General features: G+C 46.5%; 2 protein-coding genes across 2 annotated transcripts; both read left to right on the top strand.

The window, feature by feature from the left end:
• The first annotated feature begins 399 nt into the window (after window positions 1–399).
• On the top strand, window positions 400–7,125 carry hsd3b7 (hydroxy-delta-5-steroid dehydrogenase, 3 beta- and steroid delta-isomerase). The gene is made up of 6 exons (XM_037477125.2): window positions 400–588; window positions 1,834–1,989; window positions 3,617–3,725; window positions 4,678–4,777; window positions 5,521–5,683; window positions 6,232–7,125. Exons 1-6 carry the CDS (start codon window positions 441–443, stop codon window positions 6,642–6,644), a joined length of 1,089 nt encoding a protein of 362 aa, XP_037333022.1. The 5' UTR covers window positions 400–440; the 3' UTR covers window positions 6,645–7,125.
• A 1,305-nt stretch (window positions 7,126–8,430) lies between these two features.
• On the top strand, window positions 8,431–17,484 carry LOC119220199 (TBC1 domain family member 10B-like). Its single transcript, XM_037475990.2, has 10 exons — window positions 8,431–8,986; window positions 9,748–10,797; window positions 11,544–11,643; window positions 11,743–11,850; window positions 12,648–12,754; window positions 13,417–13,531; window positions 14,107–14,172; window positions 14,260–14,449; window positions 14,583–14,737; window positions 14,858–17,484. The coding sequence occupies exons 2-10, from the start codon at window positions 9,767–9,769 to the stop codon at window positions 15,794–15,796; spliced, it is 2,811 nt and encodes a 936-aa protein (XP_037331887.2). The 5' UTR covers window positions 8,431–8,986; window positions 9,748–9,766; the 3' UTR covers window positions 15,797–17,484.
• Window positions 17,485–17,911: the final 427 nt, after the last annotated feature.

The raw sequence follows: 17,911 nt of genomic DNA, 5'->3' as shown, positions 1-17,911 counted from the left end.
GGAACATTGTTTATTACTACAGTAATACCAAATAATATAACTTGCCAATGATAAAGTCAGTAGTTAAACGTATGAACCTCATATAAAGTCCGACTTATCACACTTAAGCTCTCATTGCCCAAAATCGAAAATTTTCAGCTTTTCCGGTAATTTTTCAGCTTTTAAAAACTTTTGCCCGACTTTCAGTCGGCCCAGGCCCTAATTAATGGTAAAATAGAACTTATTTGAGTGCGCAGTGATATGGAACTCTCAAGTCAATGTGAACAGATACTGTACATTATCTCTCGCTAATGTCCGCCCCGTGACTCACTCTCAACCAATCAGAACGCTGAATTTCATTACCCGGGTTACAAAATACCCCGCCCCCCCGGGCCTCAGTTGAAAAGGCAGCGCCGCGCTCGCGCTTCACACTAACACTGCAGACGTCACCGCGCCGCCTCATGTCGTCGCTCGTGTATCTGCTCACCGGAGGCTGCGGCTTCCTCGGCCGGCATCTGCTCACCGTCCTGCTGGAGAAGGAGGACGCGCTGGCGGAGATCCGAGTCTTCGACAAAACGGTGGATCCGGGTCTGAGGGCGCGAGGCACAGGTGAGACGCTCGCGCTCACGATGTGTGTGTATTTATATATGCATGTGTGTGTGTGTGTGTGTGATATATCCATGGTTTGATGCAACTTCTCCCCCCCCCCCCATTTTCTTTATTTAGTCCTCATTTGCATGGTTCCTATCTTTATCTCTCTCCATTTGGGTTTACTGTGGCACTGTTGAAAGGGACTATTTGTTCCAAGCTCAGGGGCCCAACAGGTTCGTAACTTCCACCAGAAGCTTTTCCCTTTAAGTCTAAAAGGGGTGAAATGCAACACAATGATGCACTTGTTCTTGTGCAGAAGTGGCAGGGGCCCTTTTGCATGCCAGTTTCCAGGGGCCCATTGATAGATGTATACTCTATTGAAACTTAATTTGTGAAATTGTCTGCCAATCGGGCAATCTGCGGTGTTTATTTTTAATGATTCAGTAACCCGATGAGAGTCGATGGAGCGCGTTCAGGGCTAGAAATTCCACATAGCGGCGTGGAAAGAAAATTCCTCATTTCCTTTGCATGCTCGGGGTCACTGTGCAGATAATGACATCTGTGCTGGGAATGCTCGCGTTTCCCGCTGCAGCCCAAAGATGACATGCACATCTGTTTACTGTAACCGTGTCACCACCTTCTGTGTTGTGACCTCGAGCTGTTTGAGGCACGCCACCGATGACGCCTGCTATACGCCCAGGGGGGGGGGGGGGAAGACTCTTTCATTATTTGTTCTCCGTCTGCACTGATTACAGGTAAATCTGTAATTTTACAGACAGTAATCGGTACAATTACAGGGGAGCGTCTCAGCCGCAACAGGATCTCTGGCTCTGCGAAAAAGCCAGATCCGTTTCCATGTTGGCGTCACAAGAGATACTTTGTCTCCTCGTTATCTGTCAGCGTTTTGAAAACATTGCACAAGGGCCAAGGTCAACCGCAGTCGAAAGACCCTCATAAATGATAAGCAGAACCAGCACCGCTGCCAGAGTGAGAAGACGCAGGGGCGGCGCTGACCTTGAACATGCACCGGGGCCACCGCTGGGCCAATCTATGACGTGTACGTTATTATTTTAACAATGATTAAATTAATTGTATAATGAGTTATGTTGACACTGACGAGCCGCTCCAGATTAAGTTTTGTAATTGGCAAACCGACCAGGCGAGTTTTTTCTTCCCCCGACTTCGTCTCGCGCTCTCGACCTCTCTGGTCCAGGATCAGATCCATCATCATCTGACTGACCGTCTTCCTGTTTCATCCCTCAGAGCGCACAAAGGTGGTGGTCATCCAGGGCGACATCACGGACTACGGCAGTGTGTTGGAGGCCTCCCGGGGGGTCGACGTCGTCATCCACGCGGCCAGCCTGGTGGACGTGTGGCACAAAGTCCCAGAGACCCTCATCCGGGCCGTCAACGTCACAGGTGAGGCTTCAGGGGAGTGACGGCAGGGGGAGGAAAGGTCAAACGGGTTATTCTGCGTTACTCGTGTTTTACTGCGGCGCCGGGGGGGGGGAGAAAGGAGGAAAGGATATCCACGCCTTCTCCTGTTTGTGGAGGATTTTCAAGGACGTGACTCAAGTGCTTGCAGTAATTAGGGTGTCATCCATACCTTCCTTTAGCAATCAGAGGAGACGCTCCCTCATGGCCATTAGAGAGAATGCAGCTTTTTGGCTCCTGGAGTTTTCAGACTCGGGTGTTTTTTCCGACCGATCAAGACTCCGGATTCAGCTCCTATTAGGGGAGGCAGAGATAAACTGTTGACATATTCAGTGTCTGGGTTTATGCTTGTGGGTTGACGTTATAATCTCTGTTTGGCAGCTTGAATAGTCTTTCCCAAAGTACAGATTAAACCTGGGAAGTTAGTGCTTTTTTTTCATTTTTTTCCCCCGTCTCAGAACCCTAAACTCCTTCTTTTTTTTCAGAATTAGAGGAAATGTGAGAGAAAACTATACCGTTTTATAGACTTTTGTTTCCAGTCAGTTTAACTTGTGAATTTAAAGTGTGGCCTCAGTTCTTTTAGATAGCGCCGCTAAAAATAGATGGTTTCTGTACCTTTTTTTTATTTTATTTTTTTAAATGTGTATTTATAAACTTGTACTTTGCAGGGGATTGCTTCTAGTGGAACACATTGTTGTACATTGTGTTGGGTAGTAATATCAAATACAGCTGAGTTAAGCACTATAAATCTGCATTAAAATAGTGATCCCCTTAAATACTATATATGGATCCAAAAAGTATGGGACAAATCACATTTTCATCAAGGCCAGAAATCTCCCCTTCAGGAGCACTTGCACCCAACTGCTTTGCAATCTGTATTCTTTTACTCCTATTATTCATAGCCTGATTAATGAAACTGTTACGACGCATATTTTAACATCACCCTTCAGAAAACCCATGAATGAATTGTCTCAGTGCTGTAATCTACTGCATGGTTTGGTTATAGAAGTTTAAGTGTAAACTCCCTATTTGCACTCATTACATATTACAAAGCGGTGTCATCATGTCTGGTTTTGCTTCTCAGACCAGATGAAACTGGAAAGCCTGCGGACTTTGTCCTGTTTGTTTTTTCCATTTCGGTGCCTCTGTGTCGAAAGTCTTCCTCAGGGCAAAATAACTGGTCACCCTAATGTAAAAAGAACATTTCTAAATAATAATAATAATAATAAAATAGTTATTGTTGTGTGCAAAGTATTTCCTCCCCTTTGCATTGAAGTATTTTTCTTTTCACCGGCGATTTAACTACATAATTGAGACCAGGTTTCAGAAAGTCATGTTTGCCTTTTACATCTGGTAAGTACACACATGCGTGTGTCTCTTCTTTGAAATCATTTCCTGTCGACCCTCTCCTTATGTGTCCAATTACATTTAAAATACTTTGATCCTGTTTTTGTGTGGGTGTTTTTTTTTTTTTTTTTTTTTAAACTTAAATTTACAACTGTGTCAGTTATTCCCGAGGCTTTGTAGAATTACGCAATCAAATCCCCCACCCCCCCTCACCTGCCCCATCTACACCTCCAACGTGACTCAAGTGAGTTTTCCCTCTGCTCAGGAACGGAGAACGTGGTCAACGCCTGCGTTGAGTGTGGCATCCAGAGCCTGGTCTACACCAGCAGCATGGAGGTGATCGGCCCCAACGTGCACGGAGACGCCTTCGTCAGGTGAGCCGAGCACGCCGTTCTCTCGTGAACGCGTGAATAGCGTAGATCTGATTAGGCGCGGGATGAAATGACACCATTTGCAGCAAACTGGTGGCATACAGTCAAGCGGTTTTGAGACCTTTTACTTACCTTACCGTTCCTCTGTAAGGGTTTAGCCTGTTACCTCTGGTATGTTAGAAATGTGTTGCGTAATGCTTCGATCACTGCAGCAGCTGTCTTGAGTTTGGAAGAACAGCTGGGAGGAAGTAATTGAATAAAGATAATCTATGAGAGACTTCATCGACGATGGAGCTCTGACGCCGTGATCCATTAAATCCAACGACTTGATGCCTCTGGGCTGTGCACATTGTTTAAAGTTGACACAATAAAGTTTTGTCAAATGTTAATTTAATCTTATTTCCCACTAAAGTCTCCCTATTGGCATATCAGGTTACCATAGTGGCCTAAAATTCAGCCTCTTAAAATTTTTCTGAGCCAGCCCATTGGAGTGAGTCACGAATGCTTCAGTAATTCTGTCTCCAAGTCCTGTGTTTATTTACTGAGACTCATTGACAGCTATGTTTGTGATGGAAATTCCCGCTCCGGGATTCGTCAAAAATGTAACATTTGATTACAGATTTGCTACAAGTAGCAAAAACATTACCTTTTTTTTGTTTGATATTACTATTTGATAACGATCAATCCAGGCTTTGGGTGTTGGTCAGAGCATTCTTCCAGTGGTGTTTTTGTTGCTTTGCCTGCACCAATAACATTCGTAGAATGAACTTTTGGCATTCTGGCCTCAGGAATGCCGGATCTGCCCTTTTTTTCCCCCCCTCTCTATCTCCGTCTCTGCGGTTCTTCTGTCAACGAGGCTTTAGAGGAAAAACATTCCTTTCGACCCGGAAAGGCCAAGAAAACAATTACCTATTTTCCTTCGGTCTCCCCTGACTGATGTTCTCTTTTTCTGCAGGGGCAATGAAGACACGCCTTACCGGGTCAAGCACACCATGGCGTATCCTCAGAGCAAGGCCAAGGCCGAGAAAATCGTGCTCGACGCTAACGGCACGAAGGTACTTGATGTAATAATTTATTATGGCGATTATGGCTTCGGCGGCTTTTGATGAGTCTGGTTTATTGAACTCTCGCTTTCCCCAGTGAACTTTAAAGATAAGGAAATTTGGCAACAGTGTTAAATACATATCATAAAATCAGAATGATGCAGAATATTTGTTGCCATACAAATTGTGTATCAATGTTGATTTCTGAGAAATAGAACCTTAACCGTTGTGCCCCTCTGGGTTTGGCATCTTAATTTTACATTTGTTCATTTGTTTTTGGTATTTAGTTCTCAGTCATCCACCAGTGGCACATTTGCATTATTGTGGAGCACTGCACTTTTTAAAAATCTATGCTTAACAGTCCCGTAGCATTTCATTTACTAAAATAATTTCATTTTTTGATCAATTAGAATAATAAAAAGTTCTGAAACTGGATATATATTAATGTTTGTTTGTGTTTGTAGGCAATGTGGCCTGGCTGCATAGATAGATAGATGCATTATGTTTAACACCACCTGAGCAACAAGAGTTAAATCTGGATTGCACAATGAGAAAGCTCTTGGGTTTTTGTTTTTTTTCGCCCCAAAACGTAATGGGGAAACATCACCACAAAATGCTAGGCTCTGTGGCATTGCAGTGATGTAACTTTTTCAGAATAGGATTCCACAGAAATGTTCCCTTTGACCACCATAAGTTTTTTTTTTTTCCTCCTGATTTCCCAACTCTGACTCTTGGTTTTTGTCTCCTGTCCAAAGGTGAAAGGTGGGAAGTGCTTGTACACGTGCTCTCTGAGGCCGACGGGGATCTATGGAGAGGGGCACCAGCTAATTAAGGACTTCTACACGCAGGCTGTGGAGAGGGGGGGCGTGGTCGTCGGAGGTGTCCCGAAGGACTCTGAACACGGACGCGTCTACGCAGGTGAGACAACCAATGTGACCCAGGACCGAAACGGCGGAGACGCCTCAGGGACGACCTTTCCGTAGCCTTGAGGCGGGGAAGCTTGAACCCGCAATTTGAAAGATCTGGCGTTGATAAATCCCATCCGTTCACCATCAGAGTCCGCTATTACATCACATGCTGTAGATAACTTGCGGTTGACAGGCTGTAATCAGCTTTTGACGTCGGTGTCATGTCACCGCGGCCCTGAAGCAAGTGTGTACATGCGCACGACTTTGTAAGGGATTTAGTATCTTTTTAAAAAAAATGTTATTAAGTTTGGCTTTCACTAGTTTAAATGGAGAAAATGTAACTTTGATTAATGAGATGAATATTGAGCAAACGGGCCGGGAATACAAAAACGTTGTTTTTAGCATTTCGAGCATAAAATAAAAGCATCAAATGTCAGTCTATCTTTTAAGGCCAATAGGAAAAGCGGCTGGCTGAAACAAGGGAACATTCTTGCAAATCCTTTTGAACACGTTTTCCTTTGTGCACTCTGTTATTCACCCACTTGTTTGCGTCTCTAGGCAACGTGGCCTGGATGCATGTTCTGGCGGCCCGAGCGCTGAGGGATCGCCCGCACGCAGTCGGCGGCGAGGCGTTCTTCTGCTACGACGACTCGCCCTACAAGAGCTACGAGGACTTCAACATGCAGTTCCTCTCCACGTTCAACTTCCGGCGGGTGCGCATCCCCTCCCTCGTGCTCTGGTTCATGGCCGTCCTCAACGACGCGCTGCGCTGGGTGGCGAGCCCGTTCTACAACTACACGCCGCTGCTGAACCGCTACACTCTGGCCGTGGCTTGCACCTCGTTCACCGTCGGCTCGGATAAAGCCGAGCGCCACTTCCAGTACCGCCCTCTGTACGACTGGGAGGAGTGTCGCAGCCGCACGCAGAGATGGGTCGAGACGTTTTCCGTGGGTAACCCCAAAGACTCGTAGTGTGACCTCGTCCGAGCTGCCACGTAGACGTTGCTGGACCCTAAAAGAAGGACGCTGAACCTGCAGAGAAGATAAGGATACTGCATTCACAGTATGAAGTATATTTAATTGTATTGGAAGTCTAGCAGCTTGTTTATAGAGGAAACGCCGACGTTCAGCTGAAGTCCAAACGCAAATCGTCCTTTTGAAACCTGCAATTCATGATTCAAATTCTAGTGAGTTCACTGGAACCAGAATCAGGAACTACGCTTTCCGTTGAATTATTCAAGTATCGAACATTTCCACATCAGCATTTTTGACGATATCAATGATCACAAATGTTACCGTTTAAAAGAATTTCCTGGACGATTTTAGACCTGTATTTTAGTAATAGATTATTATTCATAATGCATTAATTTAAAGAATATTCTCACGTTTTGTTAAATGTATCACAATTAGTGTTTCTGTTTTTTTTAATTTTTTAATAAAGATGTTTAATATATTTCACATGGCAATGCTGGTTGTATTTTACACTTTATTTACTTACAGGGAGAAGTTACTTCTGGTCGAATGATCTAATTCTATATTATTATGACGTAAAGATGGGCCCCTGTTTACTTTGCATATACAAATGGTTACTGGGAGTTCCCTACCTTTGGATCACCATGGAGAATCAACCCTTGTTTGTGCTCAGTCTTCCTCGCTGCTTTTGTGGAAACTTGCCGTCACTCGATGAAAACCAGCTGAACAACAACAGGGCTGCATGAGTAAGTATATGGGAGTTCCCTTTTACGATTTCCTGGTGTGTCCCCCAATTTTGTTTCAGTTCACCATGGAAATCCTCACAAACAATCACAGTGTGACGGAATGAGTCACAGAAACTATGATGGTCTCTCAAACAAAACAAAGCAGTTGAAATTGGCTTTAATCTGCCAGAGGTCTACAGTGTCATGAGCAGGCTTGGCATGCCTGTGCATGTATGTGATTTTTGGATGTTTTGGTAGATCTACACGCGCGATTTCCAGGTTAAATTAAATGGGATTGCGCCATCTACTGGTGCTACATAAAAGTAAAGGTATGGTGAAACGTAAAGAACACACTCCCCCTTCAATACGTTTTCATTCGATCATATTAATTTAAAATACATTACATTGCTGTAAATTGGGAAATGTACGTTTTTCTCGTTAAGTAACCTTCAAGTAGAATACAAATCTTTAATTTCAGTCAAATAAAATATAATCTGTGGATATATTTGATTCTCACTATCTAAAAAAAAATAGTGATGCCTTTACATAGACATATATACAACCATATTATTTATAATGCATATTTATTAATTTGTGTACTTATTTAGTATATATGTAATGTAGTAACTGTTTGGCCTAGGACTAACATATTCATCTTGAATGCATTGGAATGACCATAAAATAGAACTACAAATATAAACCCAGGACCTCAAAAGTAAATGCAAGTGCAGTACTTAGAGTAAATACACCTAGTCACCATCAACCACTGTTATGGAGAACTTAGGTATGTATAAATATGTATAAATAAATACAGGAATAAATAAATGTGTAAATAAATAAATGTAAAAATAAATACAGGAATAAATAAATGCGTAAATAAATATGAAAATAAGTAAATGAATGCAACCATAAATAAATAAAAGTTGATAAAACCGGTCATAAACAAATACATACCATTTATTTATTTCTACATTTCTGTTCACCCACATTTATTTATTTGTACTTATGTTTACATTTGTTGTCCTCCATACACTGTGCATAACCCATCGGCTCTATTCAGTAACATAATGTGTGCAGTGGAAGGGAGGCTCCTGTGCTGGTGCGTGCGTGTGCACGACGACATTGACGAGAACACGCACGTAGCTGTCAGTAGGAAACGCAGGCTGCTGGTGTTGGATGTACCGCCGCCGCTCTGCTTGGATACATGAAATCAAAGAAACTACGTTCTGTTTCTGAATGAAAACTACTCAATAGAAGCTCGCTTGCATTCGGCGATAATTGTCGCTGCAGGCCCGCATGTCTAACTTGGGTAACCGAAACACTCGGCTAGCTAGCTAGGCTAACAGAAGCAGAACACTACCCGCGCTAATGCTAATAGCTACATTGGGCTAAATAAGCTAACTTGGCCAGCGAGCTCGCCGATTGCGAGACGCCTGCGCTTCCAGGTCGTCACCCGGTTGCGCGGTTCCTGCCCCCGGTCACGCCTTTTCGTCGTATTGCATTTCGCTGAAGGGGTTGCGGAAACCCGGAGCAGTGGCGGGGGGAGCGTACGGCTAGGAACCCCCCTCCCCCCTGGCCGTCCAGGCGGACGGATCACGGTGACACGCCGGTTTGTTGGTGAGTTGAGCAGCCGAGCTGAAGTTGTGGTTGACCGGGGGCAGCGGGGTGGACAAGGCCGCGGACGCCGTTCGGCCCGGCAGCAGTCAGGAAGGGAGGGAGGGAGGGTGTCGCCTCTTCGCTAGGTCGTAAACCGCGTCGCTCCTGTGTGCTGAATCGGGAAGTTGAGCCGCCAAACGGGCCTCTAGAGAGGATGTAACAACAAAGTGGCTGGTGTCATTAGCTGCTAGCACGCAGCCGATAACGTTAGCTGCCTGGAAGCACCACCACAGACACCAACCTGCCTCCTCAGCAAAATACTGGATTGCTATGCTCACCGGATGTGCTTTGTTGTCATTTTAAATCTCTAGAAGAAACGTATCCTCGGGGAGGTATTTGTGTGTCCGTGGCTAACCGGCTAAAAGTAAAGTAAAATCGTGTATTTTTCTAGGGTAAATTGTACGCTGACATGTTTGTTTTTGAGTTGCAGTTTCTGATGTGTGCTTGAAGTAATTCTACTTTAATTTCAAAGGAGAAGTTTTAGCTTGATAAAAACATTTTGTACATCCAATTTGAAGTTTCAAATAAAACCAATTATAGACACAGTACATCTGTAGGCTGTCAAGGTTCCCCTGATGGGTGTGTTGCCTCTGATAGCTGACCTTTTAATGTTATCAGGGTTATGACTGGAGAGGATTTGCATAGAATTCAACTGTTATTTATTGACTTGCTCTCTATTTAAAGAGAACTTACATGTATTTTTCTTTTATTTATTTGTAAAGGTGAGATCAGGGAGGAATAATGGCTGAACTCGTCACCCTATCCCCATCACCCCCTGCTTTGAGTGACCCTCACGCAGTCCCATCCGTCCCTCCATCCTCTTCGGTGCTCCCTACTACCAACAGCCCGGCTCCAGAGTCTGCCCGGGACAAGTCCGTGCCCAAGTCTTCCCTCTACAATGACAAAGCTTTGACTGGAACCAGTCCTGCTGCACCATCAGGGGATTCACCCTCCACTCCCCTCCCACCTTTGAGTCCTCCCAAACTCACTGCCGAAACTCCTCTCGCATCGTTGGTACGCGAGGCTGCTCCACAGACGGACGCCTCAGCAGGGAAAGATTCAGAGGTCGGCGCTCATGTTATGGAGCGGGAAACAATGAGCAGTGACCCACCGGCCGCAGAGCTCTTTAATACTGAAAAGGAGACCCCAGCACTGACAAGCGAGCCATCGGCTCAGAGCGAAGTGCAACAGGCCTCCCCCTCTCCTGATCTCAATCCTGGTCCTAATCTCTACCCCAATGTGCGTGTCACACACAATCCAAATCCTGTAATGGATGATGGTCAATTTACTGCGGGCCAACCACAAATTGCTGCGGCTTCCGATCCCGCCCCCGCCCCCGCCCCTGCGGAGTCCGGTGAAACGGCAACATTAGCATCAGCTACAGCCGAAGAGGAGGAACCTCCCCCACCCCCGCAAGCACAAGACCCTCAAAGCCAGCCTCCCCCCACCCCCCCGAAGCCCGTCACCCCCAGTGAAGCAATGAAAGCACAAGTGCCCGGCTCCCCTACCGGAGCCGAACACCCCAGTCCGACTGTCCCACTGATCCAGGAGCCGGGCCCTGGCTTCGCGCTGCCTTACCCGAAACCCCGGCCGGCCCCCGACACCCTCAGCTACCTAGAGTCAGCCAGCCTGATGTCAGGGACGTTGGAATCTCTATCTGGGCTGGGAGAGGACGGCAGCTCTGTGGGCTCTGACTCAGAGATAAACGGCATGGCTGTCAGGCGCACTGATAAATATGGCTTCCTGGGTGGGAATCAGTACAGTGACACTGGGTGAGTATTATGACGTTAACTAAGCGGCGCTCCGGTTCACTGTGCCAAACACGTGTGAAGGTATTACCTCAAACAGAAAGGATTGAGATATTCTGAAATTAGAGACGGCTAATTTTGTTTGGCTTTTTGATTGTTTTGTCTTCTACGTAGACATTACACTATTTGCAATATGAGACCTAATCAAATTATAGCCACATGATTGGTTTTCACAGATATATACAAGTGGCACCTATCGTTTAAACGGCCTCATCTCATTCACTCTGTCATACATACAATGAGGTACTCCTCTGTCTCTCCCTCTCCTCTCTGTCTTCTTCTCTGCCGCCCTAAACATATCTGTTCATCCTTCAGCTCCCCTCTGACTCAGATAATGCTGAGAGCGTTTTGTGACTCAGTATGTACTGACAGTGCGTCTCTCTGGTATCAACCAAACGCCCATCTGCCCCCTTCTTCCCTTTTCTGTCAGATATGCTTCTACTTTTTTGACCAGCGAATTGCTCTTCCGCTGTTGAATAATTAAAAGCAATATTGATTAACCGTCGCTATTAGCAGCGAATTCTGGTCAATTTGGTTCTGTATCAGTAATGTATCATAATGTTGTGCAAATGTAAGAAGGAAAGTGAGGTAATTCATTTGAGCAATTAGATGAGAAATGTATCTTGGTGTATTGTAATGTGTAGAGGTGAAAAAAGTACTTCCCTTTTCTTTCAGCAATTGAATTATTTCTATATTTTTCACCATTGCAGAGAAAAGGATATTCGAGTTGAAGTGGCCAGACAAAGGGAGGTGAAATGGCTGGATATGTTCCACAACTGGGATAAATGGATCAAACACCGCTTCCAAAAGGTCGGCATCGGCCTTTTCGGCCTTGTTTTTTTTAACGTAAGCTTGAGTTGTTTATAGTTGACATAATGTCAAAGCTGACACCCTCTTTGTGCGTTAAAGGTGAAGCTGCGCTGCAGGAAGGGGGTTCCGTCTTCTCTCCGAGCCAAAGCCTGGCAGCTGCTGTCCAACAGCCAAGAGCTGCTGGATGCCAACCCCGGAAAATTTGAGGTATCACTGTTAACCTGTCGCCGGTTAAATAATGTATACATTTTTTAATAACATTTGAAAATGTAACACAGGTGAGATGGCATAACTAAAATACACAAGGTGTAAGATACTGTCTTCCATTTAACTGGTAATTCTACATGGATGCAGGCCTCCAGCATCGAATTAAAATCAATGGACTTTGATTGACTTCACTCTGTGGATTTCTTGAATTCTGATGCGTGTTTGCTGGGAACTTTCTTCTTGTCTGCAGCTGCGGGGAACTTCAGGAGATACAAATCTACTCATTTTTGAACAACCCGACTAACTCGGATTAAATTCTCACAGTCCTGAAAGTGATCTTCTTCTTCTGCTCTCTTAATTCCTGAACTTCTCTCTCTTCGTACCCAGTTGGTTGTAGCCACATTTAAGGACATTGAAGAGGCGTCAGTACTTTGGTTGAGTAACCGTGGAGACGACTGTAATGGGCCGTTGGTGGCTGAGCGCCGTCATTTCAGCTGCGGGGGGGTAAATGTGCGCAGGCGCAGAGACCGCAGGCTGTAAGCCTCTTATCAGGACCGGTAATCCTGCCGGGCCTCCGTGCCCAGTTTGGAGTGGGGTGGGGGTGGGGGGGTCTGGCCTCGACTGGGTCCGGGTCCCGGTCCCTCTGCTTAGTACTGTTTGGGTTTGTCTGACTCTCCAATGCGCTTTCATCCACTTCTGTCTGATCCACTTACATGGCTAATTTGGGAAACGTGAAGTTATTAAGGAATCTTTCTAAAATCTTGTCTGTTTTTTTGTTTGTTTGTTTGTTGCTGCAGGAGCTGGAGAGAGAGCAGGGAGAAGCTAAGTGGCTGGACATTATAGAGAAAGATCTCCACAGACAGTTTCCCTTCCATGAGATGTTTGCTGCTCGTGGTGGCCACGGGTAAAGACAAAATTAACTGTTTAACATCCGAGTGAAGACACATAATGAACAACAGGAAAACGTACCCTGACTGCCCTCTTCAGATATAATGTAACCAATAGAGAGACAGAAGCATCCAATAAAATTCTGTTAATTAACAGTCAGTAAAATAGAAGAGTCGTTATAATTCAAAAGCAATAATTTCATACCTAAACCAATGAAGGAAAAAAATGGAAAGTATAGTACAATACATTTAATAAGAGGATAAGCAATCAATATTTTCGGTTACTTTTGTCTGCAGTTTTTTTCAGCTGCAGTTTTCTGTTGCTTTGATTTCCTTCGTTCCCCCTCACGAGTCATCGAGAGGTGCGTGAGCGGCTCACGTGTCGTTGTTTACACTTGAATCCAAATTCCTGTTCGTTTTGGAAGTTTATGTAGTTGCTGTCATTGATTTTTTTCATTTTTATATCCATGTTTCATTTGTTATGTTTAGCTTTTACAAAGTCAGGAAAGTATTGTTTAAGTGCAAATAGCGGAATGATTCCACTCAGTGAGGCAAACTGCTCGTTATTTCAGGCCTGATGCCCAAAAAAGCCGAGGCACCGACGTGTCTGTACCAGGACTTCAAACTGTCTGATTGCTGATTGCTGCGTCCCTAATACGTTTGTTGTTTGTTCCTGCAGGCAGCAGGATCTGTACCGGATCCTGAAGGCCTACACCATTTACCGGCCTGACGAGGGTTACTGCCAGGCCCAGGCTCCGGTGGCCGCGGTGCTGCTCATGCACATGCCAGCTGAGGTGAGGGGCGGAGCCATCTGGGTTCTCTCTCAGTGGGACAACATGGGCGTGGCTTAATGTAGCGACGCTTGCGCAGAAGTCGCGTTCTGTTTTGGCTTCAAAGCGTGACCGCGCTTCCTGTTTATCCGTCCGTCTTCCCGAAACACGCGTTCGTTTAGAGAAAACGTGCGGCGAAAACGAAACGAAACGGAGCACTCAAATAATATAAATAGTAGCAGGGGTCTGACCAGCGACGCCGCGGGCTGACGCAAGCGGGCAGGAAGTGCCACAAATATCAACCTCTGTGATGCAGACAGGACTTCAGTTGCTTTTGATCAGTCAACCTTTTTACAGCAAGGATACCACACAGATGTGCCTCACTTGTTTGTTCAGCCCCTGATACAAATGGGTCTGTTGATCGGATGTTGTGATTCTCAATTAGCTGCGGCCCGAGTGCCTTTATCACGCCAGCAGAAGGACACCAGCATACGTTCTTTTTTTCATCGTCTCCCGAAGATTTTTTGGGGGATTTGATGCAGTAATTGGTGCAATAGAACAGAACCTTGACTGTTGTATTTTGGGTTTTGCTTTCACAGCAAGCTTTTTGGTGCCTCGTCCAGATATGCGAGAAGTATCTTCCCGGCTACTACAGCGCTGGACTGGTGAGTGAAAGAGAGACTTTTGTCACAACGTCCTTTCAGTTTACTCTGCTTTTTTTTTTTGACGCCACCTTTTCGGTCTTTTTTTAGGAGGCGATCCAGCTGGACGGCGAGATCTTCTTCTCCCTGCTGCGGCGCACGTGTCCGATGGCGTACCGTCACCTTAAGAAGTTCAAGATTGACCCGATTCTCTACATGACCGAGTGGTTCATGTGCATCTTCTCGCGCACCTTGCCCTGGGCCAGTGTGCTGCGTGTCTGGGACATGTTCTTCTGTGAAGGTACCATTCAGATCAATACGAGCCGGCTGTCTGTCTAAAACGACGTACGCGAGCCACGTTTAGCTCCAGTTGGTGTTGAACTCTTTAACGGCGAAATAAGATGTGTTACAGTTGCTCGAGTCTCTGCTCGTAGGGGTGAAGATCGTGTTTCGCGTGGGGCTGGTGCTACTGAAACAGATGCTCGGCTCTGTGGACAAACTGCGGGAAGTGCAGGGCATGTATGAGACCATGGAGCGCCTCAGGAACATCTCACCCGACGCCATCAGAGAGGAAATACTGGTCCAGGAGGTGGGTGTCTCAGCGCATGTACACAAGCCGAGCCTGCTTCCGTTTTTACTCAGCGCCACGGGTTATGAGTCCCCGGTGTAATCATCACTTCCTCTGTCTGTCGTCCGGCGCGCCGTCCAGATTATCATCACCCCGGTGACGGAGTCGCTCATCGAGCGGGAGTGCAACATCCAGGTGAGGAAGTGGCGGGAGTCCAGAGGGGAGCTGACGCACCAGCCCGGCCGCCGCCTCCACGGCACCAGGGCCATCTTCGAGTACAAGCGCCGCGCCGCCTCCATCAGCTCCGGCGGCAGCTTCTCCTTCCTGGGAAGCTCCGCCCCGCCGCCGGGGCCCCTCAGGGCCTCCTCCAGCCTCCTCTCGCTCCCCGGCTTCCGCAGGTCCAAGGCCCCCTTCCACTCCCAAGCCAAGAAGAGCTCCTTCTCGGGGCCCTCGTTGATGGAGTCTTCGCGCCTGGAGCGGGGCCCCAGCCACAAACCGCCCATCCCCCACGGGGCCGCTCAGAGGCCTCTGGCGCCCCACCTCCGGAGCCCCTTAGTCGGAGGCGCCTCGGGCTCATCAGGCGGGCCTGCTGCGGCCTCGGCAGACCCCTCGGCACGGGGCCAGCCTGCCGCTTCGGCCCCGACACAAAGCGCAGCGGCACCGGCAGCGGCACCGGCAGCGGCACCGGCAGCAGCAGCACCGCCCAGCACTCTGTCCCCCTCCCCCAGGGTCGTCTCCGAGCAGGTCACGCCCACCATCCCCTCGCCCACGGCCAACAACGCCCCCCGTCCGCCCATCGCAGAGTCGAAAAAGGAAGTGGCGCCGGCGCCCGACGCCCCGACCGGGGAGGAAGAGGCGAAGAAGAAGAGGAAGAGCAAAGAGGACAAGAAGAAGGAAAAGGACGAGGAGAAGAAAAAATTGAAGGAGAAGAAAGAGAAGGACAAGGCCGAAAGGGAGCGGCTCAGGAAGGAGAAAGAGAGGCTGGAGAAAGAGAAGAAGAAAGGGGGGAAGAAAAAGGACAAAGGGGGAGGAGACGCGGAGGAGAAGAATGGAGCTGCGGCAGCAGGAGATTCGGCCTAGTTCCCCCCCCCCCTCTTCATCCAGGATAATGAAAAGGGACGGAGAGCCGAGGAGAGGACAGGGGAACAAAAGTCTCCCAGTCACAGAAAGAGTTGTTCATAAAAAAAGACAATTAGAAAAATGGGGTAGCTTCCTCACGCATCATTTCAAGGACCACGCGGAGAAAACTGGATTATGGTTTTAATAGCACCTCGAGGGGCGGTTTGACCCCTCGCTCTGTCCCCTCGTTTAGTTTTTGTAAGATGGGGACGAATTTTCTTTTTTTTTTTTTTTTTCCCAACTGGAGCATGGACTGTGAATTACAGATTACAGTCATTTATTTTTTTTAGTTTTTGGTTTTCAAATTCTCTTTGGTTGTCATTATGATTTTAATGGTTCCACAGAAGTAGTTTCCGGTGCCATAGAGTATGTAAATAAAAGGTCCACCTGTTTAGCACGCGGTGCTCTGCTTCTCAAACACAGGCACTGAAGGCAGCAATGCTAGTAATGTTGTTGAGGATGTATTTATTGTCTCGTTAAATGTAGTGAGTGAGTGTGTGTGTGTGCCTTAATAGTGTAGTGAAATGTGTTATCGTTCTGTGTGTGTTTGGCCCCCATGTTTTCAGTCTCCCTCTGGCTGCTTTTTTTATTATTATTATTATTTTTTTTAAATCCCTGAGTGGTTCTTCTTGCAGTGGAAGAAACCTGGAGGAGGAAATGAAGGCACGGACGTACAAGAAGGAGAACATTAACAACACAACCAGGCACCACAAAATGTGTTTTTTTGTAGTCGCACAAAAGAAAACCCAGCAAGCATTTTATTGTTTTTATTTCAATTTCTTTTGTCTGAGTTTTTTGCATAAAGCAGGCGGAACACAGTTGATGAACTGGTTGCCGTGCACAAGCCCCGCGGACCGAATCTCTCTTCAAATTAGTATTATTTCTGCTTTGGGTCGAACAAATTGTTATTATTTTTTTTTTTATTTAGCCAAATTTCCGCGCGGGTAAGAAGTTCGCGGACCCGTTGGAATGTGACCTGGAGTAACTTGGAGAGAATGAAGGAAGATGTTTTGCACCACTGAAGTCGACCACTCCGTTAGCGCAGCGACGTAGAAAACGAGTCTCAGTCTAAAATCTGCCTCGAGGACCTATAGGAAGCCACTTGACTGGAGGCGCCAGGTGTGCCAATGTAGCATTGACCTCCGATCTTTGGCCTTCGGGCCCTGGTGTATTTATGTACAAAGTGGTTAATTTAATCAAATATAGTATATTATGAATTATTATTATTGTTTTGCATCTGACTATTTTTCTAATGTGAGCGAGAGACACCTGGTCGACTGGAACTACGCGCAGCGTGATCATCTAAGTGTTTATTTTTGATTTCCTTTGCACGCCATTTGCTTCCCCTCCTACACGACCACCTCCATGCATGTCTTTGCTATTCTTTAGGTTCACTGTCACTCGTCGGTTAGGTCAAACGACGTGCTTTGCTGACGTGTTGGATGGACTCTGGCGCCACGACGGGCCTCCGATGGAACTAAACTGTTTTTTGTTTTTTTTTCCAGACGGGATTTTTGGGAGTTGCCGCTCTTAATCGTACTGTATAATATACTAAAGAAGTGATTTGTGAGCTTTGGATGGCTCTTGAATTGGAGACCTCGGAGTACGTCTGTCTCAACAAAAAAAAAAAAAAAGTTGTGTTGTAACACTCCTGATGACTTCTGGACTAACTCCCTAACCCATTTACACTCAGTGTTCTGTACTGTAACATATTTATGCACACACGGAGCTGCACTGAACCCCACCAGTATACGAGGAATAGTAGTTGGTGTAAAACCATTTGATGCTCTTTAGCCGTACTGTTTCCGTAGTGGAGGATCAGAGGGCCTTTTAATAGTAGCCGACGTATGTCCTGCATTTTCAGTGTTTGTTCCACTTACTTGGGCTCCGTGCGAGGCCGTCACGCAGATGTACAAACGTCCCTCCCTCGCGGTGCGTTCACACACGCGTTGGTGTAGTTTCCCCACTGAGGGTAACCTGAACACATCTATGCAAGTCCGTCTCGAGGGGCGGACGGCGTTCAGGAGGGTCGCCCTCGTTCTTTTTCTGAGCAGACTCTTGATTCCCCGTGGACTG

The sequence above is a fragment of the Pungitius pungitius genome, chromosome 12 (genome assembly GCF_949316345.1).
Source record: "Pungitius pungitius chromosome 12, fPunPun2.1, whole genome shotgun sequence".
In the NCBI taxonomy this organism is placed as follows: domain Eukaryota; kingdom Metazoa; phylum Chordata; class Actinopteri; order Perciformes; family Gasterosteidae; genus Pungitius; species Pungitius pungitius.
The sequence above is the reverse complement of the archived record's forward strand: the minus strand, read 5'-3'. Positions and strand labels throughout refer to the sequence as shown.

Excerpts from the sequence above, each read along its gene's own strand:
- LOC119220199 (XM_037475990.2), top strand. The coding sequence starts at position 9,767 with ATGGCTGAACTCGTCACCCTATCCCCATCACCCCCTGCTTTGAGTGAC. Across the intron at positions 10,798-11,543 it reads AATCAGTACAGTGACACTGG|AGAAAAGGATATTCGAGTTG; the intron begins GTGAGTATTATG and ends TCACCATTGCAG. Across the intron at positions 13,532-14,106 it reads TCATGCACATGCCAGCTGAG|CAAGCTTTTTGGTGCCTCGT; the intron begins GTGAGGGGCGGA and ends TTGCTTTCACAG.
- hsd3b7 (XM_037477125.2), top strand. The coding sequence starts at position 441 with ATGTCGTCGCTCGTGTATCTGCTCACCGGAGGCTGCGGCTTCCTCGGC. Across the intron at positions 3,726-4,677 it reads CACGGAGACGCCTTCGTCAG|GGGCAATGAAGACACGCCTT; the intron begins GTGAGCCGAGCA and ends CTTTTTCTGCAG. Across the intron at positions 5,684-6,231 it reads ACACGGACGCGTCTACGCAG|GCAACGTGGCCTGGATGCAT; the intron begins GTGAGACAACCA and ends TTGCGTCTCTAG.